Genomic DNA, 18,751 nt, shown 5'->3' with positions numbered 1-18,751 from the left:
ATAACTTTGAATTTATACACAAACAATGGGCATCAGTTTCTGTTCCTCTATTATAATAAACACAATAAAAAGGAGAAGCACTTTGTTCATAATTATTAGAAGCAGTCAGTAAAGTCAATGCTGCCCCCTTGTGGATAGTCATGTCATCACTGGAACTCAGTTAAATCAGGAGATTCTTGGATTTTTAAGATTTGTTCATATTAAATTGCATCTAAAAATTATTCATTTATAAACTACTTTTTGTGGTTTTGTTAGTCTGTAAGGTTTCACACCAACAAACACAAATCATTATTTACCACGTATGCATCAACTTAAATTGAAATCTATTTGATTTCTATTGCAAAGCTCTCAAAGTCACAGTTTAGATTAGGGAAAGGAAGAGGAACCACTGTACAAGTTTAAGTAACAGGATAAAGAAGTATATAGATCAGAAAAAAATACTAAAATATAAAAACATTTAGGAAAAGATGTCTGCAAGTTTACAGAAGAGCTGCAAAGAGTGCAAAAACAATAAGAGAGACAGAGGATATTGCACGATTACTGCAATTCCACAACTACTTTTCCGGAGTATAAGTCACATTTTTTTTCATAGTTTAGCCAGGGGTGCAACTTATATGTATTTTTGCTTTTTTAGACATAAAAAGGCTCATACTTTTGTCATTTTCCCAGTAAACACCTGTTGTTCTCTAGCGGTTGTTTCCTCTAACAACTGCTAGAGGGCGCTGCAGCTGAGTATAAGGATTTGCTACTGAGAGCGGCAGAAGAAGCGTCGTCCAAAACAAACCTGGAAGAGAATCTGATTGTTTTTATCTTAAACTTTAACATGTTCTTATACAGACCAAAAGTTTAACATTCCTGTATTTTTTCTTTCCACAACGCTGGACTTGGTGGATTTGTGCTGAAACGTGAGAGTTTTCTCCCAAAAATCCAACTTGTACTCCAGAACGACTTATATGTTTTTTTTTTCATCTTGATTTGACATTTTTTGCTTTTGCGACTTAAACTCCAGAGCTTAAAATACTGTACTTTACAAATGGGCCGGAATCATCAACACCAGACAAAAGCCTGGCAGCAAAACTCAGACAGAGCCACAAATTAAGTCCAGTGTCTCTAAAACATGAGAGTACATTTAACAGTGACCACTCTGTAAAACCTCGATGAGCTGGGAATCTAAAAAATAAATGAATGTCATCTTCAATAGTCCGTTTTGATCAATGATCTGACCTGAGTTTGGTCTTTGCTTTGCAGTTTTTTTGCACTAAATAATATCTTGAAGTTGAGTTCCATTTGGACTTCGAGTCGACCACTTCACCTGGATGAACGAGGACATTCACCAACCCTGAACTTAAATTTGCCCTGAAAATTTAAATGAGAAAAAAATCGGCTTGAATATAATACATTTTCTTGCTAAATTTAACATACAATAATCTAAATGTACGAAGATTCCCCCCAAAATGTATATTTATAAACAAATTTAATATAATATATAATAAACTAAAATATTTCCTTCTGCTTCTACATGTATGTATTTTACTCACATCTATTTTATTAATATTATTTTTTTACTTCATTTCCAGAATAATTTTTAGTTTAAGACTTGGTATTTTCATTTTCAGAAGTAAATTTTTTAAATGTATTTTGCACCTTTTCGCTTCCATACTTGTAGGCGGAGTTTAAATTGCGCTCGCGCCGGGTCTGGAGGGTGGAGTCAGGCCAGCCCTCCCAACTCCCTCCTGCTCTCTAAACTCTGTCTTTTCTGTACTAAATTCGGGTGTTTGCCTGAAACTTTCCGCCGTTCTTCACCTTTTCAAACCCGGCTAATATCATTGGCGCCTGATGCTGAATTCCGCAGTTTTATTTTCAGGTAAGTTTGTTTACAAAGTTAGGTTTCATTATCAGTGAATGTCACGCGGCAGCTGCTAGTCCATTAGTAATGGGGTTAGCGTCAATATAACACAGTTGGTTTGACTTATTTACGTCTGTTTTGTGTTAAACTGAAGATAATTCGTTTTTTCTTTAGCACAAATCCATAATTTGGAAATAAGGTTTATTTGTTTGTAAGTTACAACCCTGTTTGTTTCTTTAAAATTTGAAACGCATTTCCGGATGCGACGTAAATTTAGAAAGCATTTCAAATTAAGAGCATGAAAATCAGGTTTTTGTTTACTTCCTGAAGCTGAAGTTTCCCTGAAATTATGAAACACTCGAAAGTTTTCATTATATAAAACTATACAAGTATGGCAACATTGTTACTGGTTTTGTAAACCAAACATTAAATATGGGGATGAAGAATTCGGTGTCCTCACTAACTACTTGTTTAGCATATTTTGGCTAACTTGATGTGTAATATTTAGTCCCAGTCAAACTATATATTTTTCTTGTTTAAAATAGTTCCCAGTAGTATTTTAATTATGAGTTTGTCGTTTTATAAAATTAAAAAAAAAAAATTTTTTCAAAATCAAAAGGTTTGTGAATATGTTTTCTGACCTTTCTTTTATTAAGCTAGCTTTGCTAATTTTCCCATCAGCNNNAAAAAAAAAAAAAAAAAAAAAAAGGGTGAGCAATACTGGAGCCATCCATGGTGCAATGACACTTTGACCCACCCATTTTAGCTGCTGAGCTTTTTTTGAACCTCAGGTTTTCATCTGCTCAGCAGCTTTAATCATAACTTCTTTTATATATGTTCTCCATTAAGAGAAGAAGGCAACAAGAACATGTTAAAAACACAATTTTCTTGGAAGGGGACTCTAACTGAGCAGAATCAATAAAAAAACAAATATTCACACATTTTCAAATATGTGCAGATTTTTTTTCAGACATTGCTTAGTTTTAAAGGAGTTAAAAAATCTTCAATTTGAATACAATGTAGCAAAAATGTTTCAAATTTGTAATAAAAACAGCCATTTTTGTTTGCTTTTTTAAAGCAATCCTTTGTATTTCTACATTTCACATATAATTGAATGTTTTATGTTTTTTTTTTCAGCCACTAGTTTTGTACTAGTTTTCTACTACTTAAGTTCAGATCAGTTTCAATTAATAATGAGCATGTTTAACATCGTGGTCTGGACTGGGGCTGCACGATCTAAAGAAACTGTGTCATGATTATATTTAATGACGTCAATATTGGGATGATTTTATGACTTGTAATACAGTAAAAATAGGAAAGCAAAATACACAACTAATACATCATTTTTATTTCACTGCAACAGTTTTTTTTACCAAATAAAAATTAATACTTTATACTGTAAAAGACTGACGTCTGCATAGATAGAATTAGTTTAGTTGCCCAGTCATCATTTGTACTACATAATTAAATAGCACTGAGTGTCATATAAACTTGTGGTTGTACATTTTCGTTTTCACCGACTTTCCTTCCTCTTTGCAGAAACTCCTGTAGCTGTGATGGATCTCCAGCTCAGCCTCTTCCTCGCGCTCAAGCGTAAATATGGAAAACTTCTAGAAGAATTTCACAACAAACCAATTCTTAATTTAGGAGTTCACTATCGAGACTTCAAGAAAGAGATCCCAGAAGAATGTTTTCTCCAGCACGAGTTCAGATACTTTGACATTTCGGATATTTTCAGCCGTGGCGTTTATTCTTACAGCACGGTGATTGACTTCTTTGTGTGCGAATGTGATCACAGCAGCAGCAGGAAAACGGTCTTCACCATCGGAGTGGGTGGAACCGGGAAAAGCACTCTGGTTCAGAGCTGCTGCTTCGAGTGGGCCGAGCAGCGCGGCTGCCCTTACATTTGCTGCATGTTTCCGTTCGCCTTTTGGGAGTTGAACCTGATCAAGCACAAGCTGAGCCTTCTTCAGCTTCTGCAGACGTTTTATCCGGAGCTGAAGAAGATTGACGCCTCGCGGCTCAACCACCCCAAAGTGTGGTTCATCTTCGATGGGCTGAACGAGTCCAAACGGAGGCTGGACTTCAGCTGTCCGCCCGTGACTGACATTTCCACGGCAGCTCCGGTTGAGGTGCTGGTGACCAATCTGATCAGGGGGAACCTGCTCCCTCGAGCCCACATCTGGGTAACCTCTCGGTATTCCGGAGTCTCTCAAATTCCCGATTGTCATTTGCTCACAAAAACAGAGTTGCAGGGCTTCACGGACGGGCAGAGGAAGGATCACATCTTCGATATTATTGGTAACCATAAAATGACTGACAGAGTAATGGACCATATGGCGTTCCACAAGAGTCTGGACTACCTTTGTCAGATTCCTCCCATTTGTACTTTAACTGCAAATGTTTATAAGAATCATCTTAAAGGAAAAGATGGATATAAACTGTACCCTCTGAGTCTCACGCAGATCTACACTCAGGGTTTAAATCTGCAGAAGACGTCTCTCCCCGAAACTCTTTCCAAACTGAAGAACCTGGCGCTGCTTCGACTTGGAGAGGAGAACCTTATGTATGAGGAAGACCTTCAGAAGATGGGCGTTAATGTTGAGGAGGCAACGGCTTTTTCCAAAAAGCATCCGTTCCTGCTAAAAAAAGAGCAGGGCCTCTATAAAACCTCCGTGTTTCGCTTTGGTCACTCCAGCGTTCAGGAGTATTTAGCCGCCTGCTGCAAACTGGACGAGATCGAGGCGAAGAAGCCTTCGCTCCACTCCGACTGCTGCGTCAAGTTGGTGGAGGAGGCGCTGCACGATCCCCGTGGAAAGTACGACGTCTATCTGCGTTTTGTCTTTGGGCTCCTTAAGGAACGCCGCCTACTGAAGTCCTCCGACAAGCTCTTCCTCTACACAAAGAAGATGATCCTGGAGTATTCACTGTCCACGCGCTCCGTCAGCCTCTTTCACTCTCTGCGGGAGTACGACAGCAGGGCTTTCCTGAGCGAGATCAAACACTTTCTGAGGAACGGCTTTTCCAGTCCAATCGGAGACTACTCAGCGGTACATTGGAATCTCATCTTGGAAAGAGTCAGGATCATCGAGGGGCTCCAGGAGGAATTTGAGCTGGATGTTTTAGACAAAAGTGACGAGAAAATTCTGGGACACCTGCCGGACATTTTAAAATCGCTAACGGCTATGTAAGTTTACACTCTGCCTTCAATTAGACGTCTAATGAAAAGTTGACGATTAATACTGGAGATGCTGGATTAACCTATAAAGATGAAATGCATCTTGACTGAGGATCAGAGCACAAATTTAATGTATTTAGAAAATGTGAAGATTAATACAAAAAGAATGTGGAAAGGCGTTCTAAAAATGTGGTGTAGTGATAGGGTGGAAGAATTGTTGGGAGTCGGATGATTTTGCAGAATTGACTTCAAAGGAAGCAGCTGAAGGTAACAAAAATAATATAACACTGTAACAACATGGGTCATCACTTAGGCAGCAATCTGATTCAATTCATGAATCAATTAATAGATCAAACCACAGTTCAGGAGAAGGGAGAATTGAAGAATTTGAATTGTATTTTGTCTGTATTTCTTTATTTTTTACTTGCGTACTTAACTGATGTTTTGAGATTTTTAGGTTGACAATTTTTAACACCTGTCCAGGGACTACGGATGAAAAATAGCTTTTGGGCTAATTCTGGCGCATTGCAGTGATCCTATTGATGTGCACTGAAATAAACTAATAAATAAATAAATTGGGCCTTAGCCCCTTTCGGAATCGGATGTCGGATCCTGATTAGGAGTCAGATTTTTATTTTATTCTCATTTTGATGAGGGCTTTATTTTTTACTCTAATTATTGTTAATCCACTGCAATCCTACGTGTCATGAATGGATCACAACATTTTATTCCCGTAAAACGCAGCGAAATACAGCACAGCTTTGATTGTTACGGTGTGTTGTGACAGTTTGGTTAGTGTTACAGTGTGTTGTTAGTGTCGCAGTGTGTTGTGGTGTTGTTAGTGTTACGGTGTGTTGTGACGGTGTTGTTAGTGTTACGGTGTGTTGTTAGTCTCGCAGTGTGTTGTGGTGGTGTTAGTGTTACGGTGTGTTGTGGCTGTGTTGTTAGTGTCACAGTGAGTTAGTGTTACAGTGTGTTATGGTGTTAGTTTCACGTGTTGTTACATTGTGTTCTTGCAGTGTGTTACAATCTTGTTAGTGTCTCAGTGTATTGTTGCAGATCCATGCCTGTGTGTGTGGAGACTATGAAAGGTTAAATGTTTTTGGGAAGACCTCTCTTTATTAACAGAGACCCTCAGAGGTTTCTTAACGACCTCTAACTCCTTTCAGGTTGCGGTTCTCTAACCTCACGTATAAGTGCTGTCCCGCTCTGTCCGCCATGCTGAGCATGGGAGAGACCCACCTGAGAGAACTGGACCTGAGCTACAACAGCATCACCAACGATGGCGTGAAGGAGCTGGTGGAGGGTCTGAGCCACCCAAGCAGCAGGCTGAAATGTCTGCGGCTGCAGGGCTGCGGGTTGAGCGCACCAGCCTGTAAGTATCTGTCCGCGGCCATGAAGCGAGCGCCGAAGCTGGTGGAGCTGGACCTGAGCTGTAATGACATCGGGGACGAGGGCCTCCAGAACCTCTCATGTGGACTGAAGGATCCCAGCTGCCGCTTAGAAGGCCTTAGGTGAGAGTCAGCTACGTGTGGTGAGTCTCACACCTGGTGAGGCCTTAAGTCAGATTTACAAACATATGAACCCTACAGAGCAGCTTAGTCACCATTTGTTTGACAGTTGTTTTAAATTAATATTTGATTTTTATTTTCAATAATGAAAAAATATATTATGTTATTCAATTTATGTACTTTTTGTAAGCTATATTTTGCTGATGAGGCACGTCCTCACTTGCTTCCCCTGATTGCATAACAAAAAAATTATTTTTAGAGTTCAAAATCCCCAAAGAGCTTTTTGCTGATTAGAGAAATTGTAAAACTCGTGAACTGATTTTAGTTTAATTTTGGTGTTTTAATTTTTCCAGACTTGTATCAGTTTCCACATAGATGTTCACTGTAATGCTTTAAAGTTTAATTCATTCTGGAAGAAAAAAACTTAAGTTTAACAGATTATATAATAATTTATGTTGGAACATTTTGTGGAAAATTCTTTTTTTTTTTTTTGTCAAAAATCTAAATTAGATTATCAATTTAAAAGTTTTGTGAGGTAAAAATATTAAAATGTGAGTTTAAAAAATTGGTAAGTGTATAGGAAATAGCCTTATTGGGGTGGGTTTAGTATGTTTTTGTGTGATCTGAAGCCATGGATTTATTTTGAACAGTTTTGGGATTCAGACAAAACTGATCAACATCCAAACGGCCTCCTCAGCTGGTCAGAGTTCTGGAAGTTTTTCTTTTGCGTATTCGCTGGACTTTTAGTCTCTCCAGAGTATAAGTTGCTTCAGAAAAAGTAAAATAATGATGAAAAATCATATTTAAGTCGCACCCCTGGTCAAACTATGCAAAAATATGCGACTTTTACTCTGAAAAATGTAGGGCTGCTTCGATTAGTCGACTAATCGATGACTATTCAACTATTAAAATAGTCGATGAGCAATTTAATAGTCGATTAGTTGTTCCTTTATATTATATGGAGTCAGAATGTAGTAAAGTTGGACAAATTTGTGAGCATTAATCACCAAAAATGTATTTTTTTTTTATATTTGAGACCAAAACTTTATCTTTGTGAAAAATAGTTCCTTGTTTCAGATGCTGACCTCATTAGAGAGATCAGGAATGACTTTCCATCAAACTCATTTTGACATATGACCTTTGACCCTACATACTTGTTATATATAAAATGAATATTACATTTTTACATCATCTTGAGGAGGCGGGGCACCTGTCAAAACGAGTTTGATGGAAAGTATATTCCTTATCTCTCTTATTTGATTTAATCTTGTTTTAATCCCAGAAACTAACGAAGGTCAGAGGTTGCACGATTAATAATAAACACTCAGCTTTATTGTCTTTAGTTTTAGTTAGTTTAAAGCTAATGATGATTAAGATGTGGTCTTTACATCCACTTTTTACATGACCCGATTAGTCGACTAATCTGAAAAAATAACTGGTGAATAGTCGACCATTAAAATAATCGTTAATAGCCCTAGAAAAATGCAATACTTCTTCCTCTTACTCAACAAACTTGTTCTGTGGCAGACTCTTGCAGTGCAACATCGAGCCACAGGGCTGCGCTCACTTGGCCTCGGCCCTGCAGCAGAACCCCTCCTTCCTGAAGTATCTAGACCTCAGCCTCAACCCCATCGGAGACAAAGGAGCTGTCGAGCTCTCCAAAAAGTTCGACCTGTCAAAGCTGCACAAGCTGGAGTGAGTTTGAAGCTTTTTCCGCTCCGTGGTCTGAGGTGATGATAGGCTGACCGCCGTCTCCTGCTCACTCTGTCAGGATGAACCACTGCGGGCTCACCCGGCCGAGCTGCGCCGGCATCGGAGAAGCTCTGGGGTTGGAGTCCAGCGTTCTGTGGGAGCTCAACCTGGGCAATAACGCTCTGAGTGACGAGGGATTCCAGCTCCTCTGCGAGGGCATACGCAAATGGGCCACGCTGACTCACCTGAAGTACAGCACGCCTTCATCTGGTTATAACCCAGCGGGTGAAATCCCGGATGCTAACGCTGTTGGCTGTGATTTCAGCGTCTCCAGGTGCTGGATCAACGCGAAGGGCTGCTCCCAGCTGACCAAGGTTCTGTGTTCGGTCACGCAGTTCCCCCACGGCGCCATGCATCACCTGGAGTGGTGGAGACTCCAGCTGGTGGAACTGGACCTCAGCATGAACTGCCTGGAAGATAAAGGAGGAAGAGCCATCGCAGCGGGCCTGAAGAAATCCCTCATCTTCCTCAAGACCCTCAAGTGATTCCCGTTTCTAAATGAGTCCAGATGTTTCCTGACCCGGAGAGTTCTCGGCAGCATGTGTTTGTTTCTGCAGCCTGAGTCACTGCTGCCTGAGCGACGAGTGCTGCGACGAACTTGCGTCCGGACTGGCGTCGAGCGACAGCAGGATCAGCGAGCTGGACCTGTCCGGAAACGAACTGCAAGACCGCGGAGTGAAAAAACTCTGCGTGGGGCTGAAGAGTCGCAGCTGTACCCTCATCAGTTTGGCGTAAGTTTACAGAAGAAATCAACTTTTTATCTTCACTCTGTTCTGTTCCTGCTTTAGTTCTGTAAACCGCACCGACTTCCTTAACGTGTGTTCACACCAAACGCGATTGTTGGACACTCGTCAATTTGCCACTGGACAATTGTCCAGAAATATATTTATAAATTTGATGCTCCAGATTCATGTGGGAGGAGCTACTGTCTAAAATGCTTCGCCTCATCGCTACGTAGCATTGACTGTATATCTCAATTACAACGCACGGTTGGAGAAAATAAAATAGTATTTTTTTAAAGTAAAGATTACTTTTATTAGGATTATTTATAATCAAAACGTTCAGCTTGTTCAGGACACTACTGCTTGCATTTTTGGTATTTGTAAACTTTATAGTTTTGAAATATTGAGCAAGATTTGCCCCATAGGAAATTAATGAGAAAGTCTATAGTCATTTTCCCCCAAAATTTGGAGTTTACATAATACTTTAGCAACATGCTAACGTTTTTGGCTAATTTGTTATTTACTTGGGCTTTTATAGTTAATTTAGAGTTCAGCTTCTGCTTTAGCAACAGGCTGAAGTTTTTGAGTAATTTAGTTTACTGAGGGATTTTAGACTTTTTTTAGAGTTTAGTTTGTAATTAAGCACAAACTAGCTTTTTTGTGGTTAATTTAGCCTCTACTGAGTTTTTTTTTATATGCCGATTTGGAGTTTAGCTAATATTTTAGCACTTTGCTAACGTTTTTGGCTAGTAATTAAGCAACGAGCTAGCTTTTCGGCCAATTTGGCATCTACTGAGGTAAAAATGTAAAAAAAAAAGGAAAAAATCAAATTTATGAGATGCTAGTTTTTTTTAATATTTTTGCTTTTGTTCGTGCCAAAAAATAGACATAATTCATATTTATTTAAAGAAAAAAAAAAAGGTACTGAATGCAAATCCAAATTTCTTGAAGGCTAAAGTTAATCGGCTCCTTCTAGGTTTTGATCAGTAGAAAACGAGCCCAAATGACTCTTTTACTGTTAAAGGTTGCCGACCTCTGATCTGGAGCATCCCTATAGAAAAAATAATAAATAAAATAATGATCTTGATGTTTCATGCAGACTGCTTTTGTGTCTCATACAGGTTTGTCCATTCTTCTCATGCAGACAGGCATTAGTGACTGCACTGAATAAAACCAAATGGTTACTATGGAAACTCTAGAACTCTACAGCTCCTTGCACAAATGTGTTTATGCAAAGTGGAGCAGATCTTTTAAAAACAACACATTTTGACTGAAGAAACATCCGTGTTTCTGTCCAGATTGAGATGCTGCGAGCTGACCTCCAAGAGCGTCCCTGTCCTGGCTGCTGCCCTGAAGTCCAATCCTCAATATCTGACCGAGCTGCATCTGATCGGGAACAGCATCGAGGACTCGGACATCGGGGTGTTTTTAGAGCTCATCAAGAACCAGAAATATGCGCTGGAGATGATCGAGTGAGTGCAGTCTGTACAGCTGAACTGTTTTCATGTTGTTTAGATGAATAATGTCTTGTTTTTCTTATCTTACAGTGTGACTGTGGATTAAAGGACCAGAAATGGAACCACAAAAACTGTTTGGATTTGACTTGTTTATCAAAGCTACTTTTCTAAACATTTTTATCATGCACGGTGAGAAAAGTTGCTTTTGTCAATTAGTTTTTTGTTCAGGTTATTCTTCAAAAAATATTCTGATAAGCAGATTGAAATCTGTGATTAAAAAAAGAAAGAGAATCCTTAAATAAGAACTTTTAATGGATGGCAAAAAGGTCATTTTTATTATGTTATTTAGTTGCTTTAGATATCTATTTTTTTTTACTTTTAAATGCCTTTATAGTTCATTTTATATGTCAAACCAGTGTGAACGTTTTTGCAAGGTTTGTTCAATAAAATGCAGTTAATGTTTGGCTCGAGTTTTGCATCCTTTTTCCACGCTCAGCAGCTCCCTCCAGTGGTGGAAACTCACAGCTGCAGTCCACAAACATCGAGGTGTTTTTCTTCCACCACATTTTCTACTCGCCCCCAAAATGCTCTTCAAGTGTATTTTTTTTTTTTTATTACATGCAATTCTTCGTGACTTGCGGTTTCTGGAGTGACAAGCGAAATTTCCGAGCACCTTTGAACTACACACTGCCTGATTTTGTAATGAGAAGCAGGTGCGCGTGATGCTAAGAAGAAGTGACCTGGTCAGGTAAGAGCAGCTTTGTAGTTTCACCAGAGATAAACCGGTTAAAATTATATTTACCAAATAAATGTCATTAATTGTTATAATATTAAAATGCACTTTTCAATATTTCACGAATTATTGAATTATTTATAATGAAAAATCATGAAATAAATGTCATTATTTCAATTTGGCATTAAATAAATAAAATCAATAAATACATGTTCAAATATATGTGGCATTAAAATATTACATAGCCATTAAAAAGCACATTTAAATGTTCTTGACATCTGACTCACATTTCCTGGTCACCTGGACCACATGAGAGGGAAAAGGGTTGAGCTGAATGGAGTAGTTGGCATCATTATAAAGGGTCTCATCCGCTCTGAAAAAGACCACATTTTTCTAAAGCTCGATAACATTATAAAACTATTTTAATTTATAAGATCAGAGTAATCTATTAGGTCCAGAATTGATCTTGGATTACTTGTGATGCGTCTATGATAGTGGAAAGAGTTTTCAATTATTGTTCAGCAAACAAAAAGGTCTCCAATCATCAATTAATAATCTTTTTTAGGATTAAGGAAATAATACCTTCTTTGGGGGCAGTTTTCCTAATTCAATACTTGCACAGTGTCACAAAGTTTTCAATCTATCTCTAATGTTATTTTGTTTAATTAAGTCTGACAGTTCACCAGTTTTATCATCAGAGTATGTATAATGTTTGCTGTAAAAGTCAGGAAAAAATGAAAAATAGTTTATTTTTGTGATAATCTTTTAAGGATGTATTAAGTTTTGATTTTTCTAATCCAAAGGAATATGAAGAACATTCCTGTCCTCCTTCCATCTATTTGGTTTTAGATCTTCCAAAGGCCCTTTGGGTCTTTCTTTTATACATTTCCTATTTCTGTTTGCATAATTTCACAGACACTTGTGGAAATTCATGTTGACCACACGTAATAATTGAAAAACAAAATTAGGATTAGCAAGAAGATGTTAAGAAAAATGTATCAGATGGAATTTTTATTCTAGCATAAAATGTCTGAGTTTATTTCTCCATAGAAGTCTTTGGGATTTTGGCTTCCTGGAGTCAGCAGGTACTTCCTGTTTGGAACGCGAGGGGGGAGGAGTCAGAGATGGACGACAGGAAATTGGCGTGGTCTTACTCCCGCCCAAAACTCAGAGGTGAATTTCTAACAATCAAATGCCGCTCTGCAGAAACTATGTCCTAGAAAACTACACACTTTTTTTTTTTATTAAGGCAAAAACAGCATAACTATAATTAAAAGACCACTTTTAAAATTGATGAAAAGATGATCCGAGTGGAACTTTAAGGAATGGATCAAGATGGAAGATGGTGCTGATCCTGAACTTCATGTCAGACCAAAAGCTACTCTTATTCTTTTAATATAAACAGATGTTTACTAAACAGTTTTTTCTAACTTTTCAGACTTGGATGCTTCATATTTATTGACTCAGCTGTTATGGTCCTGTGGTGGGTCGCTCCCCGACGGACATCATGACGAACAATGTTGAACTCCCCAAACTCTGCCATCATAGAAATGAACATCCATGCATGGAGATCTGCTCATATTTGCCACTTGGTAAGTCTCCCCACCTGTTTTCAACCACAGAAACTAAGATTTTAACTTTTATTTAGATCCCTGCAGCTTCTTTGCTCCATGTTATTGTAAAGTAAATTAATAACAAACGTCTTTTTGCTCCTGTTAGCTTACACAATGGAGACAATGTGTTTTATTTAGAAGGTCCTTTATTGATGTGAGAAAAAAACTTGCATTTTTATAACTTTACAGGCTTTCCCCATCTGAGATTATTACTGAAGTGTAAATACGTGGACATAATTTAAATAAATAAAAAAAACAGGATCTTATTGAGGCGATGACCTGCTTGTAAATCAAGTAAAAAAAAAAGCAGAAACTGTAAAATGAAGAGAACTGGAGGTGATTTTTGTACCACAGAGAGAAGGCACCCGTTTGCTTATGCAGTCAGCTGTGAATCTCGTTCACGTTTCACAGCCTCCTCATGCAAAACATAAAACATTTGAGACAGAAAATGTAGATTCTGGAGGCTAGATATAGAAATAATGGAACCAGTAGGGGTTCTGATGCTTAAAAACAAGAATGAAACCTTATTAAAGAACAGATCAATATGACAGATCCCTTAATGATCACTTAATCTGTTGTTTTTAAACGCAGCATTGATGTTTCTAGTGCTTCCCTACAAGATATATTTAACATTTTGATAGATATGAGAAAATTCCAGCACATTATTCCATAAAAAGATGATTATTATCTTCTCTGTGATGCGTTCAAGTGGAGAAACAGACATCAAACCTGCTGTTTGGAAAATCATTAAGCCACCCATTCATTAATCACTCTAAAATAGGCGGAGCTTGATGTTTTGTAAACCAACAAATTAAAAACAAAGGTTTAAATATTGTTAATATCAGCAAACTTGTGTTTTTAAAAAACATCTGTTATTATTGTGCATCCTTAAATGAAAGGACAAATGTCTGGAGACTCAAGTAATAAGTCATTAAAAACAGTGATGTGAATAGAAATTGTAGAGCTTCATGCATCATTTACGAAAAATGTTTGTCTCTTTTAAGAAAAAAAACACTCAGTTTGTTAACTTATCTGTAGAATTTTTTTCTGCAGCTTTTTATGACTCAAAGAAAAAGTTTGTCTGGTCTGATCACACAGATGCAGTTTCTCCTCCGGCCCTGTAGGTGGCAGCACGTGCTCCAATTACTTATTGATATATTAATAACGGAGGAAGGGCTGCTGGAGGTTTTGTGTTTTTTGTTGGGGCACATTTGCTGTTCTATTGTGTTGTTTCTGGTGACGGTTTGAGATGAATTAACTTTACTCTGAAGAGAACATTAGTTATACGTGTCCTAGTGGTTAGGAACTATTGGTGTTGGTAACTCGTCTCTCAGCGACTGATGCTACGTTCACTCCGGCCTCCCTAGCGTACGTTCAGGGGACCACTTCCAATGAAAAGTCTAAATGTGGATTTTTTTAACGTTCAAAACTCTTGCTTTCTTAAGCGTCACAAATTTTAAAGGGGCCAAACCATTAAAATAATCTACTTTTTTTTTTTTTAGCATTTAAGCGTATTATACTGTTCATTCCTCACTATAAAGCAGTATTTTTGAGTAATCCTCTAAAGACAGCAGCCCCTTCCATACTCACAAAACGAGTGGGTGTCACAAGGTGATGTCACAAGCTGAGACAGCCCCTTTCAGGAAGAGTCTGCTCCGCCCCCAGGCTAACACAAGCACTGCTAAGCTAGCAGCTACGATCTGAAATTACCTGAAAAGTAAATAAACTGAAGGAATTCTAAAAAAACTCTCAAATTTCCTGCATTATGTTGTGCAAACCATCACAAAGCAAAATGTTGGGAAATAAATTATTGTTACGAATAACATACGAATAAATTGATCATAGAGGATAAATTAATAATTGTGGTTTGGGAGGGGCTGTTTCCTCCATGTTCATACGAACCAGTCGTCTCTGGGATTGGGAGTGGCTGGTGCTCAGAGATGTGTGATAAGAGCAAAATACCACTTTGAGGTTGTTTTTTGTGAGGAATTAGCATTATAATACACTTTAATCAATAGTCACCTTTGTTGGAGTGTATCTGCTAGCGCTTGAAAAATACACATCATCGGTTTTATAACTATAAAGATGAAAAATCAGAAACTCATTTAGGTTTCACGTTGATTAATTTAAAGACACTTTTTTTGTCCATCTCTCTCCGCTTGGAGGGATGAATGAAGAGGTAGGGAAGTAATCCAGATTCAGTCATGTTTCAGAATAGAGCTGTGAAAGAAAAAAATCTGGAGTTAGATTCACCAGATTTGCCTCGACATTTCACACTGGGAAATGTCACCGGGACAAGCGGCAGGAACAGAAATAGAAAACATAAAGACGCTGTTCTGATTATTCTGAAAATGAAAGAATTCAAGTTTAGCGTCACATGTGTACTTTGCATTAGAACGGCGAGAAAAGGTTCAACTCTGAAGGCTACATTCATTTATTTATAATTATCTGATAAAATATTTGATCAGCTGCAGGTTTGGTTCTGGTCTTCTACCAAAAAAGCTGTTTTTATGTTTCTTTTAGGGGATCAGAGCCAGAGTTCTCACAGCTTTGATTTCGTTTGATTAACCTTCATCCTTGGATTACTCCGTTATTTCTCTCACCTCACAGCAGGAATAGGAAGTTGGTTTCAGGTGGTCTTCCCTGCTCAGCAGTCAAAGCTGAAGATGATCATCTCAAACCAAAAAAAACACACAAACCTTTTACATTCTGGTTCAAGTCAAATTAAAAACGCTGCGTGAAAAAGAGCAAACATCATCATTCAGGCGGCAAAAAGCCAAAGCAGCTTCTCTCTGAAAACTGCGTGAAACAAAGTGACATTCAAGGTTTGGTTTAATCTGTTTCTGCAAACTCTTCAAACATTTTCAATAAAAAAACAGACATTCAGCCTCTCAGCTAATAATCACACTGCAAATCCATTGATACATTTCTCTGCAGTAGTTCAGTGGAACCAGATCTTCAATAGAACCAGACAGTTCACCGTCACTCCAGAACAGAATCGTAAGAAAACTTGTGGATATATAATAAGATATGGAATGAAAACGTGAAGCTCCAGTCTGGTACTTTGCACAGATCATGAAACAACATGAGTTAAAACATCAGCGTCCTTCGTTTGGACGTGTTTCTGTCTGGATCAAACTGTACCGCTCAGTGGAACTGGATCAGTACCTGCTCAGATTATAACTGCTTCTCCTGTCTGACATGTCGTCGTTCTGCTTTGAGTTCTGCTATGGTTTCAGCTTTAAGTCACAAAACAGTATAAAAATATTTGGAAATTTTCTTCTCAGGTTTGAACTGTTTAAAGACCCACTCCGATTAAAATGCTTCTTGTGGCATTTTTTCATAAAGAAGGACATATTTTAAGAGTATTCCGTTTAAATTGCGTTTCTAGATATTTCTTTATTGTGTGAACTCTTTGAAGCATTTTCACTATTCTCCTGTTATTTCTGTACGTTCTTGGCACGTAAAAACTCAATCACACTTTCAGTAATCTGAGTATCAAAACATTCAGCTCATTCAGGACATTACTGATTGTACTTTTTGTATTCATAAACTTTATAGTTTTTAAAATATTGAGCAAAAAATGCCCTGTGTGCACTTTTAAAACCATTCTTAAGAGTAATTTTTAATTTTTATTAGCATTATGCTAGCTTGTTTTGGTTATTTGGTATCTACTGAGGTTCTTTATGCTAATTTTATTTAATATGTTAGCAACATTTCAACATTTTTGGCTAATATGTAATCTACTGAGGTTTGTTAGGCTACTTTAAATTTTAACTAATATTTTAGTAACAGACTGTTTTATTGGTACTTATTTTACTGAGAATTTTTAGGCTAATTTGGATTTGAGCAACGTGCAAGCTTTTTAGTTATGTTCTAGCTTTTTAGGCTAATTTGGCATCAACTTAGGTTTTTGGGGATAATTTAGAGTTTAGCTCATATTTAAGCAATAAACTACATTTTTTAAACAAAAATTGGATTGTATGGAGAATTTTTAATCAAACTTAGTAACAATTTTTCAGAAAATTAGGTGAACTTCAGCAATCTTTCATAATTTTTTAGCAGAATTTCAAAAAAATTATTTTGCAAATAGCTTTTGGATTTTCAGCAACTAGATTTAGCAAAAAGCATTCACACATTATTGCAGGTAATGCAACTTTTTGTGAATCAGGAGCAGTCAAAAAACTGCAGTTTGAAGAAGATTGTCCCCTACTCCGCTCCATTCGGATGTATTTACTTGCAGAATAATAGATCCATGTACGTCTTCGTATTCCTTGTCTGAGTTCCCGTTTGGGATCACTGGGAACGATTTTACGATAGATCCAAAGATGATCGGAGTGGGTCTATAAAAGCAAAATTAACACTGAAGCTCTTCCGATTTGTGGTCTTTCAAGGTGAACCTTCTCAGATCAATCATTTATTTAAAACTAAGTCATGCACCAGTGTGATGAGCTCATATGAAAATACTGTGATTTCTGACAAACTTGGGAATATACTGAAGACACGCCCCCTGCCCGCCCCCCACTCCTTATTCCCGCCTCCCTTAGAAAACATCTGCACTGACATTTGTGCGTTTTTATTTTAGCCGAACGTGAGGCATGGTCAGCAGTTCAGTGCTGTCGGTGGGGGGGGCGGAAGGGTTCCCGCCGGCCGAGCTTTGGTTGGAACCACGAGACCCTGCCCCCCCCCTGCCTTCTGTCCTCAGCAGCTGCAATGGGAAAACTTGTTGGGTCGTCTCGCGTGAGAGAAAGTCAAACCCCGGAGTCTCGATGTCCCTGTCACTGATGAAGAGGTCCTCCTCCGCCCAACCGCCCCCACCATTCCTGCCCGCATCACACCCGCCACCCCCCCGAGGGTCCTGGCCACAGCTGTGGAAGCAGATGGGGGAGTCGCTGCTTGTGCTGGGGGAGGACAAGCTGTTGTGGGCGCCGTGGTGGGGGGCGACCTGCATCAGGTCCTGCACCGACACGGACTTTCCCAGTCCCGGGTCTGGCTGGGAGTTTGCAGAGCAGCAGCTGGGGGGCGGGGGCACCAGCGGCTCCAGCTCCAGGCTCATCTGCCTCCTCCAGGAGCTCTCCTCGTTTGGGTTGAGTTTGCCGTTGGGGCCCCCCAGTCTCCTCAGCCCCAGCTCAAGGCTCAGCCCCTCTCTGCCGCCCTTCATCTCTGCCCCCCCGAGTCCTCCGCAGAAGTCCTCCAGTTCAGGGGAAGTGTCCACAGAGGTCACCAGGTTACTGGAGTCCCCACTCTGGGTGGTGGGGGGCGGGGGGATCCTCGCCAGGAGAGGAAAACCGCCACCCCCCACCCCTCTGCCCACAGAGCTGCAGGTACTGTTTGGGGTGAGGGTGGGGGGAGAGTTGGCTACAGCTTCATCAGTGCCGCTCTCAGGTGTGGCTGGCTGAGGCTGCGTGTGGTGATGATGATGATGTGGCAGCGGCGACGGGCTAAAGGAGGAAGAGCCCAGTCCAGAGGAGGGCGTGAAGGAGGAGCTGAAGTCGTTCGGAGGGCCCATGATGAGACGCAGCCCAGCCTGGGACAGGTGGGTGTTGGTTGTGGAGCGAGTGACAAATCCTCCGGTGGGGGGCACTCCGCTGCTGCTGACCTGAGAAGAAGTGGACAGGTCCTTGCTGAAGACGGGGGAGTTGTAGTCGGACGTTTGCTCCAACTCGAACAGCGGCAGCGAGGAGAGCGTGAGACCCGACGAGGAGCCTTTGCGCAACACCTGACGATAAATGTCCAGAAGGGAGTCCAGCTTCGACTCGATGGACTGGACCTGCGGAGGGAGGAGCAGCTGTTACATCATCCAGCCACCAGGGGGAGCAGGGAAGAACACTTAAAACAACTGTTTTTAACCCTTTCACAACAGAAAAACTGCCAGATATCCGCATTACTGCACTGCCAAAGCTAGATGGTGTCACTGGTCGCACGTATTTAAAGTTAAA

At 39.4% G+C, this 18,751-nt stretch overlaps 2 protein-coding genes across 4 annotated transcripts in view; one reads left to right on the top strand and one right to left on the bottom strand.

Annotated features, from left to right (window-relative positions):
- The first annotated feature begins 1,665 nt into the window (after nt 1–1,665).
- LOC112157446 (NACHT, LRR and PYD domains-containing protein 12) lies at nt 1,666–10,934 on the top strand. The gene is made up of 9 exons (XM_024290173.2): nt 1,666–1,864; nt 3,386–5,033; nt 6,194–6,538; nt 8,063–8,230; nt 8,307–8,477; nt 8,553–8,768; nt 8,845–9,018; nt 10,308–10,481; nt 10,557–10,934. Exons 1-9 carry the CDS (start codon nt 1,837–1,839, stop codon nt 10,570–10,572), a joined length of 2,940 nt encoding a protein of 979 aa, XP_024145941.1. The 5' UTR covers nt 1,666–1,836; the 3' UTR covers nt 10,573–10,934.
- A 3,365-nt stretch (nt 10,935–14,299) lies between these two features.
- Nucleotides 14,300–18,751, bottom strand: part of LOC112157256 (potassium voltage-gated channel subfamily KQT member 5) — a 114,932-nt gene continuing 110,480 nt past the window's right edge. For all 3 annotated transcript variants that reach the window (XM_024289913.2, XM_024289914.2, XM_024289912.2), the window contains one exon: nt 14,300–18,582. In XM_024289913.2, the coding sequence (XP_024145681.1) occupies nt 17,389–18,582 (1,194 nt within the window). In that variant the 3' untranslated portion in view covers nt 14,300–17,388. The remainder of the gene's footprint in view (nt 18,583–18,751) is intronic.

Source organism: Oryzias melastigma, linkage group LG1 (genome assembly GCF_002922805.2).
Source record: "Oryzias melastigma strain HK-1 linkage group LG1, ASM292280v2, whole genome shotgun sequence".
Lineage (NCBI taxonomy): Eukaryota > Metazoa > Chordata > Actinopteri > Beloniformes > Adrianichthyidae > Oryzias > Oryzias melastigma.
The sequence above is the reverse complement of the archived record's forward strand: the minus strand, read 5'-3'. Positions and strand labels throughout refer to the sequence as shown.

Coding starts and splice junctions, on each gene's coding strand:
- LOC112157446 (XM_024290173.2), top strand. CDS start 1,837: ATGCTGAATTCCGCAGTTTTATTTTCAG. Junction 5,034..6,193: donor TTAAAATCGCTAACGGCTAT/GTAAGTTTACAC, acceptor AACTCCTTTCAG/GTTGCGGTTCTCTAACCTCA. Junction 8,231..8,306: donor TCAAAGCTGCACAAGCTGGA/GTGAGTTTGAAG, acceptor TCACTCTGTCAG/GATGAACCACTGCGGGCTCA.